Consider the following 19,234-nt stretch of genomic DNA (forward strand, 5'->3'; position numbering starts at 1 on the left):
CACCAACTTTGGTAACATTACGAGTATTTTTGCTCATAGTCAATGACTTCGTGGGTATTTTTACCCCTTTATTAGTTTGTGTCAGCTAAGACTGACACGTGACATGTATAGTCATCATTTAAAACGGTCAAGTTAATGGCGTTAGGTTAAAGTTAACAGTTTGATCACTTTTGCACACTTGTGCAACATTATTGGTATTTTTTTCTTTTCTTTACTTTATGATATTGGGTGTCTCTAGCTAACTACTTTATGAGTATTTTTTGCCCCATTACCTTATAATAAATATATGAAAGTGTTTGTATAGATGATTCTAACTCTTTTATGAAGAAATAATATTTCAAGGCAAATTTCTATGGGTAATCTAAGAGTAATTGGAGATTACTCTTGAAAGAAATTCAACATGAATGATGTTCTCTCAACAGAATTCTGCAAAGGGAGGTGAGCAATCAAACATGTTTTCCTTTTCTTTAAATTATTTATCATTTTTATTATAATGTTTGTGCATGTGATAAATTTTAATTTACTTGGAATGGATAATGATTATATTTTGATATTCAAATATGACTATCATTACGATGAATGATTGTAAAAGCTAGAAAGAAATAGCAAGAGTTGTAAGACTAAATATGATTTAGTTCATGAAGAACTTATGAAAACTAACCTCATTTTATAATTGAATAAAATTTATATTCTCTATAAATAATATTTAATAGTGAGAATTTAATTAATCACTCATTTAAAAAAAAGTCATGTTATTCTTTGTAATTTATTTGTGATGTTATTTTCTTGAGTTTCAAATATTTTATTATATTGATTATTGAATGTCGTATTAAGATTATAATTGTAGCCAAAATATACTATGACAATAAAATTGTTATAGTGAATTGAAAGTTTACTATTAACTTAGTATAGTATACCAGAATATACTGACTTATTTGGCGTGACCAATTAGATCATCATAAATCAATATTGACGCAAAGTATTGAGAATTTACAATGACATCTATTGAAGAAAAGATTTTTCCTAAATAGCCAACATGTTGTATGCTTAAAGAATTATCATATGTTACTCAACGAAAATTGTAAAATTATCACTAGCAATGATTTAGATTGGATCCTAAACTTTTATGAAATATATTAAGTTGATATGAGCTCATTTAGGCAACATATGAACCGTAGAATATATAATGAAATTAATAAACGAATCTACAATATGGTTACATTGGTGTATATTAATCAATTTACAACAAGAAGTTTGTGATTGAAAAATTATATTATGGGCAATTTTTTAGTCTAGTGATCAAGATAATTCTCTTGAAAATCCAGGTGATTTCATATATCAGGCTTCAATAATTTTGATATGAAGAAAAGCCTATTTTTCATAATGGTCAAATAAAAGCATTTATGCCTCCAATGAGATGATTAGGCCAATATTTGGAAAACAAATTTTTCCATAAAATATGCTGGTTTGCATGTTGCAGCACTTATATGCATTAAGCAATAAAATATTATGAATATCCCCTAAATTTGGCTTTTTGTCAAGATACAGAGATTTTAATTGTGCAAACTCACCACAATTTATGAAATATGTTCAAATAAAGTTGGAAGCAGATGTTGGATCAGATACTTATTCTTGTTTGTTTCTAAATGAAACAGAAGGATTTTTTTATAGCAAACAAGTGATCTAAAAGACTTATATATGGTTTGTTATCCTAAAATGAAGGGGAGATAATGAATAAATGGAAATGACAATAATGAATGCATTCTCTATATCTCATATAAATCCTCATGTGTATGTTTGTATGTATGTTGTATTTATGTATGTATATATGTATGAACTAGAAGTTCATAAAATGTTGCATTCACAGAATATTAGAAAATATATCACTAGAAGTAATTATTGATATGATGAAAATCAATGATTCAATGAGCATATGCAAATACAAAGAAAAAAATTGAATCATGTGTGTAGCGTGAAAGACAAATTGGTTTCAAAATAAAAAATCTTATAAAAGAGAAAAAGGAGCATATAATTAAGATAATTATATTAAGGAGGTTGGCATTCTAAAAAAATGAATACATAACTGACTTTTAAATCCCAAAAGAGGATCAGGTAATCGATAACAATGAAGATATCTTGAAAAATATGTCAATATGAGAAAAGATGAAACTAAAATGAATAAAATTGTTGACAATACTTTTAATGAAAACGAAGAAAAATTACAACAAATGAGGATTTTGATAGAATGTGAATAAAAAGCTAATCAAAGTACAAAAAATGACACAATACAAGTAGAATTACATTCACTTGTTCATGATATGAAAGTTTTGAACTTATAGTTCAAGCACATGAAGTGTGATATATTACATGAGTATTTATGAGAAAGAGAATTAATGTCACATGAAAAGTTTGACTTTCAATATAAGAATATTTTACAAAGATCAAATACATGCATCAATATTATCTCGTGGTGGATGAAATTATATCTGGACATGTTACTAGTCTAGTAGTATAAAAATTGATATGTGTCTAGTGAATGCGGACTTATTTATATGACTCTCTATACAATGATATTTACTTAAAAATCTTATCATGATTTAAGATGACAAAAGCTTCTAAAGATTTTTGAGAAATTTTCTTTGTTATTATATATGCTCATATGATTGTATGCTTATTGATTTGAATAAAAAATGATTGATTTAGCATTATTTAATATTTTGAAGAGTTTATATGAACACTTGATTGTTAAATAAAAATGTTGAGATGTTGGATAATTAAAATCGAAATTATTTTTCTTCAAGAGAATAATGAATATGGTCCTAAACCATTGAAAGTGGTGAGTTTCAATAGTGAGATACATGAGTTTTAGAGTGTGACAATTTAACTAAAGTTCTAGACTACTCATCCTTATAAGGATGAGATCCTATCCTCATGAGTATTAGTTCAGTTGTTGCAACTTGGGTCATTGTTCTTTCTCATCCTCACAAGTTCTAGTGTGACTCACATGAGTTTCAGTTTGTTACTTAAGTTTGCCTAAGTTTGAGCTTTGAACACCTAAGCTAAATTATCTTCATCATAAGTGTTCAAAACTTGTCTAATCACACTTACAAGCTCAAGATCATACCTGTGCAAGTTTTGACGTGTTCAAAAGGCCTTTGATCTCTTGCATTTATTCCTTGCATGATCTAGATTGCCTCCACTCGTGTTTCAGTCTTCCATAAAAGCTTGTGCTTCTGTATCCTTAAAACATGTGAGTATTATAATGAGTCCACACGTGTAATGTGCTCTCATCAATGAACCTAAAACATGTGAGTTTTAAAGTTTTGACACACATTAAATGAGTTTCACATAAAAAGTAATTTTGCCTAGTTTCCTCATGTATACACGCAATGTAACAACTTTAAACAACTAAATGAGATCTCAAACAGTTATAATCTTTCTCACACTATAAATAAACCTCATTTAAGTGTTTGAGTGTTTGTAAACTAAAATCAAGACTTGTGAAGTAATGGGATTGTATTGTAGTAACAATCATCCATTGAAACTTATGACTATAGTGAAAATCATAAATATAATCTTAAAGATTAGACATAGGCCAAATGATTGGGTCAAACATACTCTGCTTTTTTGTTAGGAAAAGATATTAAGAACTTGATGCCTAATTCACCTTTTTTTTGGGTGACCAACTTATTTAATAACAATACCTCAAATAAGATTGCATCTAATAGAAAAATACATTTGGATAGCCAAAAAAAAAAAAATCAAAATTCTATTCACCTTCTTTGAAAGGGGAAAAAAGAATATTGTATCATCAACATAAGCATGATAAGCAAGATGAGAGATTGGTTTTGAATAAAAGGTGTAGAATCAAGTTACATGAAATTGCTTGAACAACCTATTATAAGAGTTAAATTGAATTAAAAAAAAATACTCATATAAAAATAGTCTTTTCTACCTAGACCAAATAACTTGTGTACCAAATGAGTTATCCTCGATTGATTAAGATTGTCTCATTTAACCCATGTTATTTATAATAAAAAAAACAAATGAAAATTGAAAAATATAAAAACTGGAGGGAATTTGGGCATAAAACCCTACAAAACAAGCAAACTTTGAAATGAATCACGATGGAATTAATCAATTACATACATTTATGATGTGATTTTTTTATTTGCATAGAATGTCACCTGAAAACTTCTCATTTAGGTGTAATTCAAAAAAAAATGTTTATGAAAAATATAAATAAACATATTGATAAGTTAGTCCATTTAATCCACTATCTCACGAGAGTCAAGTTGGGTTTAGATTTTTGTCAACCTATGTAGGAATGAGTTAAACCTAATCCAACCTCTATTTTTCACAATATACAGGCTGGGTTGGCCCATATTCCGACCAAAAAAGAGATAGGACCTCCTTACCCAATTAACCTTTCTAGAACAAGCTGCTACATGATCCTCCCATAGACAAGCAAGTGGCAAGCAACAGAGTATTAACCATACTAACTAATCTTCATACACTTCCACACTAAGAGCATGTGATCTATACATGAAGTGCTTGTGGTGTAGCGAGCAGCAAGTGAAGTAGTCTTTGTGTGTGAAAATAAAACAAAATCTTCAAAAAGATATCTATTTAAGATTATCTAAGATAAAAAATTAATATCAATTAACAAACAGATCCAAGATACTCAACAACCTGTGAGGGGGGACATTGTACATTGATGACTTCAGGGAGGGCCTTACCAACTACAGCACAACTAATATTGGAGAATGGATCAAACATAATCCTCCAATTAAAATTTTCTTAAATCCTAAGACAAAATCATAACTGGGAGCAAACCTACAAGGGACCTTAATCCAAAATATAAATATTAATATCTAGGAGAAAACAAGTAAGGATCTCATAAGAAGTTTAAGGTCAAATTAAGATTTTTAGTACTAAAATATAGGAGAATGAGTATTGAATTTGGAAACTTTAGTTGTGAAGAAAACCTAATTTGGCATTAATTTTCTTAGGAAATCCTTACTTGTAATTTTCCCTTAATATCCATAATTGCAACTCTCCCCAGTTCATGCGTCCTGAATTCCAAGCATTGCAACATCGTGTGACCCCTGAATTCAAAATGATAAAAACTTCCCTTCTACTTTAAAGATATCACGAGGAGAAGCAATAATGAGGATGGGCAAGAAATTATTATTCCTTGAAGTCATCTTTATCATCAAGGGGAATTGGTCTGTTCCTCCAAAACACAGCAAGAGCACTACCTCCAAGCTGCATTAAAACAGAGACAATCTAGTCATTAGTACATTTCTAGATCCTGAAACAAGGATTGAACAAACAAAGAAATGATGAGACGATTCAAGCATGTTCACAAAATTGGAACATGTCATACCGCCATGCAAACAACACTAACAGCAGAAGGAACTGCCACAAGTGGGTTTGAAAAGTGCTTCTGAGCAAGCAAAAATCCCAGTGCTGAGCTCTGCAGATATACCAGAAGTTAGAAAATAATGAGCATACAACTTAACTTAGATCAGTTACTTGTTTTTAGTCAAAGAAATCTATGGCACATAAAAGCAGACTTTAGATCATCTATAATACATACATTTAGGAAAGAGACTGACATAAAAGAATGGAGATGCAATTTCTAGATATATACTGTACATTTCTTTCAAGTTGTTATATAATTTCTTTCTTTTTCAAAATATATATTGCATGTATATTTTCTAAATACAAAAGATCCAAATCTCATAAAATGCACTTCACTTTTGTTTGGTACATATGACCATGCAATACGTATTATTTTACAAAACAAACGTTTAAGCAGTCCAAACATGTATAGATGTACATCCCTTCCAATGATAACCTCGGTTCATGACATACCGAACAAGATAATGAACATTTGTTGAAATGTTCAATGAGTCTATTACATCACATAATCTTACTGATGTATACCTAAGTGAGATAAGAAACCTACTCCAAAAGCTAGCTGTTAAGATGGGAAAATCAACTCACTAAAATACCTTATTAAGTATCCCATACTAGTTAATATTGGACTTAATAACTCATACTACCAAGTGTCCATCAATTGGCCTCTCATGGAAAGCTAACGTCTCAGCAGCTACACTCCATGTCACTTGATGATCAAAAAAGATTTTAAATTACTAAACCTTTTTATCTTTATAAAGATTATAAAGATTAAAATTTTAACAAAATTTTACTTTGTAAAATATACAAACCAAAATTTTAAATAGTTAAAACTATAAGGATTAAGTTGCAAGAATCAAAGTTTAGAAATTAAGTTACAATTGAATCAAAACTATTAAGAACTAGTTACAAGTAGTCAAAATTCATATAACTAAATCAAAACTATAAGAGTCAAATGATTAATTTTTCCTTCAAAATTTATCCACTAACTGAACACATCATATTGACTTATGAAGGAATAAATATCATGAACTATCAATGTGGATAAACCAATAAGATATAGAATGGATTTTTACCTGCATCCCACACTCTATAGATATCGTGCGAGATGTTGATTCACCAAATGAGATTTTTGAAATCCAATAACCTAGAGCAAATGCAGCACTATGTAGAATGACAACTGGCAATATCAATTGCGTGCCTTGAGTTTTCAAGACATCTGCAACTTGCCCAATCTGAGAAGTTAAAGCATGTCAATTTTCAATGCAATGTAACAACCACTATATGAAATACAAGGAAATTAAAAGCTAAAACCATCAAAGATAAGTACTGGTTTCTGAACCCCACCATTTGAAGTTGAGAATACTTACAGGGCTAGCACAAAGAAGAGTGGTCAAAATGACTCCTATCAAAGGTGTAACTGTAATTATCTTAGAGGTGAACTTGGGGAAAAATTCATTTGCCAACACTGTCACATAAAGAAATATTATCAAAAAGGAATTTAAAGTCTTGCTATTATACATCACATCAATTGAAAACATGTTAGACTATATTGCAGTTTCAATGCATCAACTCTCAGCAAAAGTAAATTGAAAGATCCATCTCTTACCTCCCACAATTGTTGGCACTAAAACAACCTGAAATGTGCTAATAGCTAGGCCCTGGGAAACAAAAATCCCCACCTAAGTGAAAATTCCAATTGGAAAACTGACAAGGTGTCTTGTAAATATACTCGGTTTTTGACAAGACAAGACATAGGTAAGGTTCTTAGGGCCCTTGCTATTACGTTCTTTAATTAAACCATATCATTGAAACATTTCTAAAGCCTCAAAACCATATTATTGACTTGTTAACAAGATATCTGTGTCATTATTATAGAGAACCTAATAGCAAATACCAAAGAACTCTACCCAAGATATATCCATTTTAAAAGATCTCGCCAGATAGCAGGCCACTACTGTCTCAACTTACAGCAGCATCAACTGGAACAAGTTGGCCAGCAAGAAGCTTTGTTAGGAGGGGTGTCATTACAATAGCTCCAATTGTTGAACACCTGTATAAGTATTGAGAACAACTTTAAACATCATTATAGTCAAATAGACCCATTGCTTGGAGGATGGAAAGGGAACCATCAAATATGTCTTCGTAGACATTAATCAACCACTTTTTTTTCTTTTTAACTTTTTGAAGTTAGGGTTCATAGGCTACTTCTTACCCTCAAAATTAGTTTATGTTAGTCTATTTTCATTATACAATCCAAATGAGCCCCAAGAGCTGAAATAAATACACTATACAAACCAAACATAAACTATCAAAGCTACCTCTTCCCTGTATAAATAATATCAACCTTCTCCCGCATTTAGTAATCACAAACTGTTCCTTAGCTTGTGGATCTTATCGATCAAGCTAAAGTCTTTTGCAAGCTCAGCAAGTTTATATTCAAAGTGTTAATTGTTATCAATCAATATCATATGTCAAAATTTATTCATAAACTTGCATGCAGGCATCAACATATTAACCTTTAACAGACAAAATTGAACAATTCAATTACATATTTACTAGTAATTAGCATGACAGTGACATATTAATCCAAATTCACCCATCTCTTCCTGAGTTAGCATTCGGAAACAGATAAAGAGATAAATTAAAATAAACAAGGACTATTAATCCATTTATACTGTACGGGTAAAGCAGGATAGGATAGCCACTGCAAATTATTTTGTTTAAAAAATGTAGTGCAAGCCAGAATAAAAGCTTTATCAATTAAACAGTTTTCAACTCAAAAGACAAAGTTATACTACTAGAAACAGAAAGACAGCCAAAAGTAACCTTAAATATGTATGCAGGTCAAACATACGTTGTCATAAGAACAGAAAGGGCAACATTTCCCTTGGATATGTAGGTAGCAACATTTGATGCCTGACCTCCAGGGCAGCATGAGACCAGAATAAGACCAGTTGCTAGAGGGGCTGAAAGTTTTAGAGCCTGACAATAAGATAGAAAGATATTAGAAGATAATGTAAAATAATAGTTCCTAAAATGATTAATGCACTAGCTAGCTATATGATAAAAATACAATATCTTACAAATTACAGACTCCCAATTTTGTCAAAAATTACACTCCCAGTTGTCATTGCACATATTTCACAGAAGGCAAGAACCATAGGGTCAACAAGTAAGACTGACAGGGGGCAAAAAGGAACTGAGCTGCACTCTTACAAGATCATTTCATCATCCGTAATTAACATCTACAGAGAAATGACATGGAAATCACCAAAAACGCCTTATAAACAAATAGATAAACTAAACCCTTGTGCCTACACTAAGATAATTTAAATTTATTGAAGACCAGGAGAGGTGTAAACAATGAACTATTAAAGATGACATTATTGTTATCATTAATCCATTCTGCAAGAAAAACAGATAACGAACTTGCATTGAAAATTAAGGAATACCATTGCAATAACAAACCCTAACATGGGTTTGATCAGATATTGTGCAAGAAATCCTACACCCACCTGCAAAGACAAAGCAATAAACTTAGACAGTGGGAATGAATAGTACTTTAATTTGTTTTAATGATTATTTGTCTCTTACAGTCCATGGATTCCGTAGACATCGTCTGAAATCCTCAAATGTCAATGTCAAGCCCATGGACAGCATAAGGAAACCCAAGCCAAGGGTAAACAGGTCTGTCTCCAACCAAGTTACCTGAGATAAGACATAACATCAAAGCAATAATTCAAATGTCTTTCTTTCCAGGACAAAAGTACATGAAGAAGGCAGAGTAACTACAGCAGCTGGCTTGTAAATGCCAACAATGGCCCCCAAGATGACCTGTCCATGGAGGTGAGACAACTATCAAACCATTGATCAAGCAAGAAATGATATGAAAGGTTTGAGATACTCGAGACAGAAGACCATCACTAGAGTTTGAGACATACCCACACTGGAAAAAGAGTGGTTAAGGTTTCAATCACTCTCTCATAGCGGCTCATCCTTCCAGCTCTTTCGGGAAGATTTCCAGATACATCTGTTGTAGCCTTGCACAAAATTTGAGAGTCCCCAAACCTAGCAGTTAACAAATAAATTTCATTTAAATAGAGAATTCAAAAGATCAAACACCAATAGACAGAGCAAAAGATTTACCGGACATTGCATATTTAACAGTAAATAAACTACATTTAATGCAGTTGACAAGCAAAGCCCTTTTCAGACCAAGAGAAGAACAAAGCCACACTTGGTAAGATTCGATATTCTTCGGTGGAAAAGGATTTAGACAACCCTAGTCTGCCAAATGATACTTAAAGTTTATAATAGACTATAATTTTAATATTAATATATCAAAATAAATATGCAAGCCTACTATATGATGCCTGTATACAAATTCAATAAAGCACCAATACAGTTACAGTTTATACCACGTCAGCATTTTTTTTCTTTTACTGACTTGGAATTTAGAAATATGTCACCATCAGTCCACAGAGTATAAGTGCAAGGAAATCTAAACCTTCAATAAATACCTTGACAGTTGATTCATTGAAGAAGTTATCGCAACAGCGCCAGTTGGAGCCTTCAACTTGCTTCTGATTGCAAGGCTTCTTCCATCAGGCAGAGAAAGCCCACTTGTTACAACTGAAAGACAGGAAAAGAAACATACTAAGAAAGTTCAATGCTGAGTACAACAGACAATCAAAAAGACGAGCCCGAGATCGAACATACCCAAATGGGTATGATTATGACGCTTGGAAGTAAGAGCGGGAGAGACAGGATTAAGCAGAACATCATATGCTCCAAGCTTATAGTCTTTGAGTATGATTCTAGAAATGGAAGCCATGGAAGCAGCAATGATCAAAAGCGGGAGAATCAGGCGATTAGAGGGTTCGAGTTCAGAGAATATACTGGAGCATAGATTCTGATACGATTGATTTCGAAAGGGAAATCGCTGTTACGGAAGTTGACTACAAAATAACAACGTTGCAGATTTGGATATTTTGAGGCTGTCGTGGAAACGGATAAGCCGCTCATAATCGGCTCGATCTCATCCATCAGCGAAGTTTCACTTTCACAAACGCAGGACCCGGCTGCTTGAAATTTAATTTTAAATCTTATTTCATCAAAATGAATTTTTATAATAACAAGTAATAACTCTTCTTATCATTTTTGTAATTTAAACCATAAATGCCTGAGGATATTTAAAAAAAAAATTACTGCAGCTTTTCGCCCTCAACATTTACATAGAGATGTAAAAAAAGTAAGCCTCGCTCTTATGAGTCAGGCTCTTAAACTTAGACCTTCAAGCTTGATTTTTTAAAATAATTAGTTTTAAAATTCAACCTTTATTTGAAGGATTAGAGTCAAGCTCATAAACCCATTATATTTTATAAAAGATTTTAAAAAAATCAACAAAATAAATAAATACAAAATCTAGATATAAAATCTTGATCAGGTTTTAAAATGAAGATAAAAATCTTCAATTTAGATCAACCTTATCAAATATAATAAATATAAAATCTTGTGTATCACAAAGTACAACACTAATCAAAACTAAGAAATAGGCTTTTTAAAGTAATTACGTTGAAGAAATTAGTAAAAAATTTATCAACATTATGTTAAAATAAATGGCAAAAGAACTATCATTAATTATTTTGACAGCAGATTCAGTTGAAAAATCATCAACTTTGTTTGTTTGGATGTTTAGTGAATGAATCAATTAAGCACAACTTGGACATGCTACCAGGGTGCTAATAGCAATCCAGATTGTGATTGTTGCTTCCACAAGAAACTTTCTACTTCTTCCAAGAACCATTACTATTACCATCGATTGTCTACCTTTAGGTCCCACTACTACTCTCCTATTGTAATCCTCCCCTATATTTCTAGATACAGGAGAAGATTAATAGAATTACCACTTAAACACACAATCATTAATCAAAGAACTTAGTTCAAAAAACTTCAGTTGAAGACTTGTTTCACAGGATCATCAAAAGTCATAATACATCAGAAAATATGTAGCGAAAATAAATCAGACATCCATATCATCCATTGCATGCATTATAACCAAGAAAATTAGGTTGAATTATGGGTCATGCACCATGGCGTGTAATACGTGTGCCGCGGTAAGTGGCATAGAGCCATATGCCCAACTTTCTATGTTGTGCGCCGAGGCATGTGATACCATGTGCCATGGTGCGCCTATCCGAAATTTTTACTGTCATTTTAATAGCAAAATGATGAACTTTCGGTGGCGTCGTTTTCACATACAACGTCCAATCGGAGTGATTTAAGCGCCCACATAAAGCTTATCTCATAAGCTAGCTAATGAGATATTTTTGAGCAAGATCTAATGATTCAATCAAAATTTGAACCCTCAGGTGTAAAAAGGCACTTTTTCTAAAAAATTTGCACACTTAAGCACTCAAATCGATCCTTTCTCTCATTAGACCACACAAAGTCTTAAATCAAGTCCAAAATGACCTAATAAACCTGATTAACTACAATATATCACATGCACACATGTATATTAAAATTTGACTCCTCAACAATCAATTCCCACATTTCTCAAATTTGCACATATTGTCATTACTTGGCACAACTTAGCCTATTTAGCTTTTTTCTCAAAATAATCACACATATTCACATTCATAAGTTATGTATTACTCAATCTTGACCTCAAAATACCCATTTCATCATGAGTTCTCACATATAGGCTTAAGATTCACCAACATTTGCAATAATTTCAACACAAACATACTCAAATTATAGCCCCTGATTCATTTCATCACAAAAATACACAACTTGGCTAAGATTTCACAAAATCACTACTCAAAACATGCATGCAACACTATAACAACTCATATTCACAAATATACACAAGTTCTTGGTTCATTATACAATCTTAAAGACTTCTATGACAATGGCACCACTATGTTGGTCCTGTCTCTCTCCTGTTTCCCTGATCATTGCTCGATCTTGAAAAAAATGTAACTACGGGATGAGATAAAAATCTTAGTAATGAAATAACTCACTCCTATTTGATTATCAAATGCAACAGTATGAAGTAAAGCATAATATATCATTTTAACCTTATTAACATTGTATATATCACAAGTTCCACTTAAATCATATCAGTGTTCTATATTTCACTTCTTTACACAAATTTTCACCACTTTACTAGCACAAACATTGCATAGCATTCCATAGCATGATCACTACTGATCGAACCTCCAAATCACCTCGACATGAATCCATAGGCTCGCCTTAGACTAATGTATACTCTTATTGACTATGGTTTCCTCTAACACACATAATGGGGTGTCGTTGACTCCAACACTATATCACATAGACACTAAGAAGCTCCGAATCTCCAACATCGCACCTCAATAGACACTAAGGAGATCTTCTCCAATATCGTACCTTTAAGGCACTAAGGAGGTATAATTCTCCAACACTGCACCCCGTCGAGCACTAAGGAGAATATGCCATATAGTCTTATCACCATCTCTTCACTTAAGTGAACTCCCACCCCTATATCATACTTTTCGAACCATTCATAGATTTCCATGTACCACTTTACATGCTTTCTCATACCTAACATATATATATATATATATATTAATTAACATATCATTTGAAATCACCCATTTCAATGCTTTTATTTAATCAAAAGCTATTTCATGCAACATTCACACAATGCTATAAAATATGCTTAATCCAAAACAAATTCATGCACTACATAGCATACTCACACACAGTTACAATAAATAGTCAAACAAAGAAAGTTATTCAGTTACTTCAATCCTTCTATTACTAGAAAGGTTACCCGTAGATTTCAACTACTATAACAACTTATCACAAGCTTCCTTTCTTAACTCACACATCTAATATGCCAATTTAAACACATTTGGCACATTTAATCATTTGTCTATTTTGACCAAAAACACACATTTACTACTTAGGGCTATATTCATTCGTAAACTCTTTTCCATTTATCCATTCTAAGTCCATTATTAGTCAATTACTACTTTATATCACCTCAATAGGTCTCATTTCACTCAAATTAGATTCTTACTCCTTTCTCTAAAACCTAGGGCCAAATTGAGCCTACGGGTCTATCATTCAGCTTTAAACTAGATGCAAAGCTCTAATTTAACTCTTAAAAACTTTTTTATTACTATTGGGCAAGAAAATCCTAAAATCTCTCTGATTCAATTTCCTTACAACTCATTTTTAGATAAATTTGTGTAGATTGGAAGATAAGTCTCATGCTGCCTTAATCTCCAATTCTACCTTATTTTCTCTTAGGCCATATTTGGTAGCATTGAATTGGCAAGGTGGAAATGGAATCAAAGATGGAATCCTAATTTAAGCATGATTGGTATGCAAGAGTTGCAATTCCTAAGAATCCGAATTCCACCAAAAATACTAGAATTCAATTCCATCATATTGACCATGGAATTGCTTCAATTTCCTTGAATTCAATTTGTGGACCCTACTATCCTCATCTTTTTTGTCCATTTATAATAAGATAGGTCTTTTTAATTTTAAAAAAAGGGCAATTTAGTCTTTTTCTATTTTAAGTACATATATAAATTAATATTATATTAGAATTCCATCTTCATACCAAACACACTTTTAAAACTCAATTCTATTCCAATTCTGATTCCGATTCCAATTCCAATTCTGATTCTGATTCCCATTCCATTAAAAACTCTTCCATCATACCAAATGAGGCCTTAGTTTTAACTAGTGAGAAATTGAATTCAAGAATTTTAAGAGTTGATTTCTTACCCTATTGTAATAGAAAGGTTCTCCAGAACTAAACTAGTACTTTGTGACGGGTTTGAGTCAGAACGATAAAGCTTTGAAGCTGTAGGCATGATTTTCCCTAATCTAGAAAGAGAGAATAGTGAGAGAAATTTAGCTAGGTGAAGGTTAAACTTGAAATGAGGGGTAATCAGTTGTGATGTGCATTGGTGATAGCGATTAGGTGGTTAATTGCGATAATTGGCACTTTTTGTCAATAGTGACATTGACTTTGGGTGCCTAAATTGTGTAGATTCTAGCGTGTGACATACAAATTATAAGAAAGGAGCTTGAATAGGGTTGTTGGAACACGAGTAACCCTTTCTAGTAAATAGAAGGGTTGGGATAACCATATAGATTATGAGAAATTTGATGTTTTATGAGTTTTATGCATAAACTTGACTTTGTAAATAATTTTTAACATGAAAATCAATTTGTGAAATGAAATGTAAAAGGTTACCGATTTCAATTGATATATATATATATGTATGTATGTATGTATGTATGTATGTGTTATGAGATTATATATTATAGAAATGTGAAAGAGTAGTGAAAATTGTGAAAAGATTATGATCATAGGGGGTGGAGTTCACTCAGGGTATGTGGGGATGTGTGGGTGTGGAGAAGTGAGTGAAAAATTCATATGGTCAGGTTAGCACTATGGGACATCCGTTGTAGTATCATATGGGCTGTTACTATGGGTAATTTGGTACAACATACTATGGGATTGTTACAATGGGACATCCGAGTAGTCTGGCAACTCCTTAGTGCTGGTTAGGGTGCGATTAGGAGTCAACGACACCTCTATTACAAGTTTGTGACAAGGGAAACCATAGTTCATAGGTGGGTTAAATTACTTTTAGTCGAGTATTTCTACTACCAAAAGTGTACTCGGGTTAACAAGTGGCTGATCTAGGAGAGCCTATAGTTTTGTGTCGAGAAGCATTAGAGGTTCGGTGGTTAGATGATCATGCTAATGTATATTTATGTGAAAATAATTTGAGAGGATGAAATTTCTTCATATTTTGATATATATATATATATATATATTTGGTATTACCCTAGTTTTGTTACTTTAGCATGGTTATTTGTGATAATAAACATCTAACGAACTGTATTAGTTACTGAGATTTTTATCTCACCTATGGTTACATATTTTTAGGTTCTAACATTAGTGGGTCAAAGGGGAAGGACATAAGTTGAGTCGACATCTCTCGTCTAAGCCTTTGTAAAAATTGGTGTAATGAACCTGTAAATTATTAGTTATGAACTTGTGTATAAGTTGCCTTAAGATTCAGACATTTGCATAATATGTTAAGTATGGTGTTTTGGTGATTTTAAACTCTTTAGACCTTTATATATGTGTAAATGGTGAAATGATTGAGTGGGCTAGTGGATGATTGTGAATATATGTTGATATGAGATGTACTAGAAGAGTGTGTGATGATTTGGCCTTATATGAGATTGAGAATGAAAAATGCAATTCGGCTCAAATATAGGTGATTTACAGGCCAAATATGTGTATGTGTTATATTGTGTATATGTATGGTCAATCAAGTGTGTATTGTCTATTGGCATATAGTCAAGGCCTAAAAGGTGGCTGATGGCATTTGGTTTCGAATTAAGACGTTCGAGTGACAAATTTTGACTTAAAACAGTCAAAATGCACTCAAGTGTTTAACTTTTGATAAAAATATTAGATTGAAATAAAACTAGTGTCATTAGTTAGATTTTGAAACAAGCTTCGTGTAGGCATTTGAACTATTTAAATTGGACATCAAATGTGAAAATGGCGCACACTCAAAACTACAAAATGACAGCAATTTCAGGTGTTGTGCCGTAAAGCATGTATCCACACGCCACGGTGTACAACATAGAGCAAATAGCTGTAGTCTTTGTGCCATATGGCATAATGCATGTGGCACGAGCTGCGATGCATGGTCCTAAATTTGACTTCATTTTACTAAAATACACCTATTTTCTTGGTCTTTGATACACTTACATTTTTTTCTTCTACTATGTGTAAGATTTTATAACACAAGGGATTTATAAAATGATTTTTGGAAATTTTTTTTAGGATCCTAAGATTTTCAAAGTTTGCAAATTAAATGATTTTGTATTGATTATGATTGATTATAGTGGAGAGTATGGTAATGTTAGAGAGGGCATTACATGATATGTCATTTTTGCTTGATAAACCTCCAAACCACGAGTGATTAAGCAATGGATACTCACAAGAAAATGCACCAATGGCTATATTCACTGTGTAACATCTCCAAACAATCATTTAATGTCTCTAACACTTATTTCACTCCATGAGCTATAAATTTGACAGTAAAAAATGATCTAAACATGAGATTAACCTCAAAAATCATTGAGCTATTAAATTCATCATCCTATTACTCTTGTTATATGAAAATCATCATTTTTGAGCCAAGATCATTTATATCCTCATCATTTGAGTATTAGAGCTTTATCGTACTCACTATTACTCTTAGAGAAAGAGTTTCAATTGAGTGATACACATACTTAAAACCTTTGAAAAAGTATGGGAAAGATTTCCCTTATAATTAAGAGAGACTGTTCTCTTAGAAAAAGAAGCTCACTAGTAAAGTGAGTTATTATATAGGCTTACAATTACCTAAACTAAACTACTAAGGTGGTAAGCACCTACTCAAGCTTGTGTTTTAGTGAAGAAATAAAGTAGTTGCGGACTGGATGTAGGCTCAAGAGGAGGAGCTGAACCAGGATAAACCATTGTTTGCAATCCCTCTTCCTTTAACTCTTTATATTTCCAACAACTTTAGTTAATGCTATGTTTTAATGTATAAAATTAAATTTGATATTTCTACTTACTCTTACTCAAACTTGCTCTTAGAAATTGCTTCTAAACATGCATATATATATTGAGCTTGTGAAAGCCACATTGGCATTCTTACACACATAGTTCAGAACTCAAATTTTCCAAAATCTTCATTTAAACATAGTTTTGCTAAAAAAGATTTAAAAGAACCAAAATTTCCTCAAACACCCAATTCAACCCCCTTCTTGAGTGTTTTGCCATATCTAACATTTGGTTTTAAAGCTAGGCTCTTGGATAAAGAACTTAATAGTCTCAAGAGCTCCAAATGGCAAGTTTTCAAAGTTCTTCAATTTTTGAGGGAATTGACATTGGAAAACCTGCTCTTGAAAATACCAATTTTTAATTTTGAAAAGTGAAAATGCAATTTTATATTCAATCCATTGATTTAGATATGTGAGAAGTTTTCATAAATTACTTTGATTTCAAACCTACAATAGATTGGACTGAGATAGAAAAGAAATTATTTTCTTTGAACATTAGAGTTATGAGGATTTTATATAGTACTTTAATTGAAACTAATTTTTTACAAATCAAATATTGTTCTAATGCTAAGATTATTTGGGATACTCTTGAATCCATCTATGCTACTAATGATATTTTGAGAATGAAAGTGTTGGCAGTTCTCCGAACCTTGAACAACAAGAGGACCAATGTCTACTAACTTTTGGAGAACATATAGAAGATGAAATTGAAGATGGAGAGATCATTGAACACTTCTATGGTTTAGTCAATATACTTGGACAAGAGGAAGATGATCCTTAAGAAGAGCTTCACATGACAAATTCAATTACATCACAATTTGAAGCTATATCATATTTTTCTTGTGCAGGTAAGTTACATGATTTTGAAAATTTTCATAGAGTAATTTTCACACCGTTAACTAATTTGGTCTTGAAAAATACAAGAAATTGGATTTCTAATTTTGCTAGAATTGCTGGAAATACTTTTGAGAAGAGAGTATTTAGAGAACGGAATTATCATAGAAATTTCTCACATAACAAATACATAAATTGCAAAAGTTTTCACAATGCATACTATTCTATTATTTACAATTATTGTGGTAAGTTTGGACATGTTTCTCACACATGCTATATTAAAAGAAACTCTAATGTGAGAAATAAGCTTATTTGGATTCCTAAAGGACAAGGAAAGTCTAATGCTAATCCCCAAGGACCCAAAGCTAAATGGGGACCAAAATGTCCTCTTAGTGCTTCACTTGTACAAAGAAAGTATAAGAAAAAGGGACTGCTTAGTGCAAGAAAGAAAGAAGTGACTAAGAGAGCTTCTCTAGTACATAAAAGACAATTCTTAGAGTCTGTACTAGTAAAGAGGACTCTTAAGACACCCACTGTTGAAAATACAAAATCCTATCTAAATAGGAAGTAATGGAAAAGAGCACCTCACACCTCAAGAATGAACTACCATAGAGTACCATTCAACTATCTTGAGGAAAACAAAAGAAGAAGGACCTCTCAAGTGCCAACAAGAAGACTTATGAAGTATACAACTTATGTGAGAGGATCACAGGCACCCAAGGCTACTTACACAAAGCCTAAACATCCTATACATGGGTGAGCAAATGAAAACCTTTAAGTATAAAGGTCAAAGTATAAAAATTGGTAAAACCTCCAACACTATCACTTATGATAATTATTGAGGTTTATATATTGTGACTTTAAAAATAAACATTGCATACTATTTTGAAATGAATGTTTCATAACATATCCTTTGAAAATCATTATTGATACTTATCTTACAAAGGATTTGCAATGTCTAATAGATTAGCTCTTTGTGCATACATATTGATTTCAAATGAAAATATCTTTTATGCATAAAGACATGTTTAACCTATTATGCTCAATTATTATGACTTAATAAAATTCTTTGAAGCATATGAGTCATGACTCCTACAAACGGTTATAAATGGATTCAAGTCAAAATTGGATACCTTGAAAGAGAAAGGTTTCCATTATTTTGTAAGACAATGAAGAAAGCAAGATTCACCTCAAGAATTTTATAAAACAAATCATGAGGAAATTGAATAATTGGAACTTGAATCTTGGTGTCACCCAATCAAAATGAAAAGATCTTTATCCACACCTAAATCAAGCAATCTCATAAGGACATGTACAAATTCAGTGT

The 19,234-nt window shown here is 32.0% G+C and overlaps 1 protein-coding gene across 1 annotated transcript; it reads right to left on the reverse strand.

The window, feature by feature from the left end:
- Positions 1 to 4,626: 4,626 nt before the first annotated feature.
- LOC129298385 (sodium/pyruvate cotransporter BASS2, chloroplastic-like) lies at positions 4,627 to 10,409 on the reverse strand. Its single transcript, XM_054936776.1, has 13 exons — positions 10,147 to 10,409; positions 9,948 to 10,059; positions 9,369 to 9,495; positions 9,220 to 9,261; positions 9,022 to 9,135; positions 8,880 to 8,942; positions 8,282 to 8,409; positions 7,396 to 7,477; positions 7,034 to 7,085; positions 6,795 to 6,892; positions 6,501 to 6,659; positions 5,390 to 5,479; positions 4,627 to 5,268 (listed from the first exon to the last, which is right to left on the reverse strand). Exons 1-13 carry the CDS (start codon positions 10,259 to 10,261, stop codon positions 5,191 to 5,193), a joined length of 1,260 nt encoding a protein of 419 aa, XP_054792751.1. The 5' UTR covers positions 10,262 to 10,409; the 3' UTR covers positions 4,627 to 5,190.
- Between the last annotated feature and the right edge of the window lie 8,825 nt (positions 10,410 to 19,234).

This window comes from Prosopis cineraria, unplaced genomic scaffold, assembly GCF_029017545.1.
Source record: "Prosopis cineraria cultivar Desert tree isolate PC_DT_omini unplaced genomic scaffold, ASM2901754v1 PC790, whole genome shotgun sequence".
NCBI lineage: Eukaryota > Viridiplantae > Streptophyta > Magnoliopsida > Fabales > Fabaceae > Prosopis > Prosopis cineraria.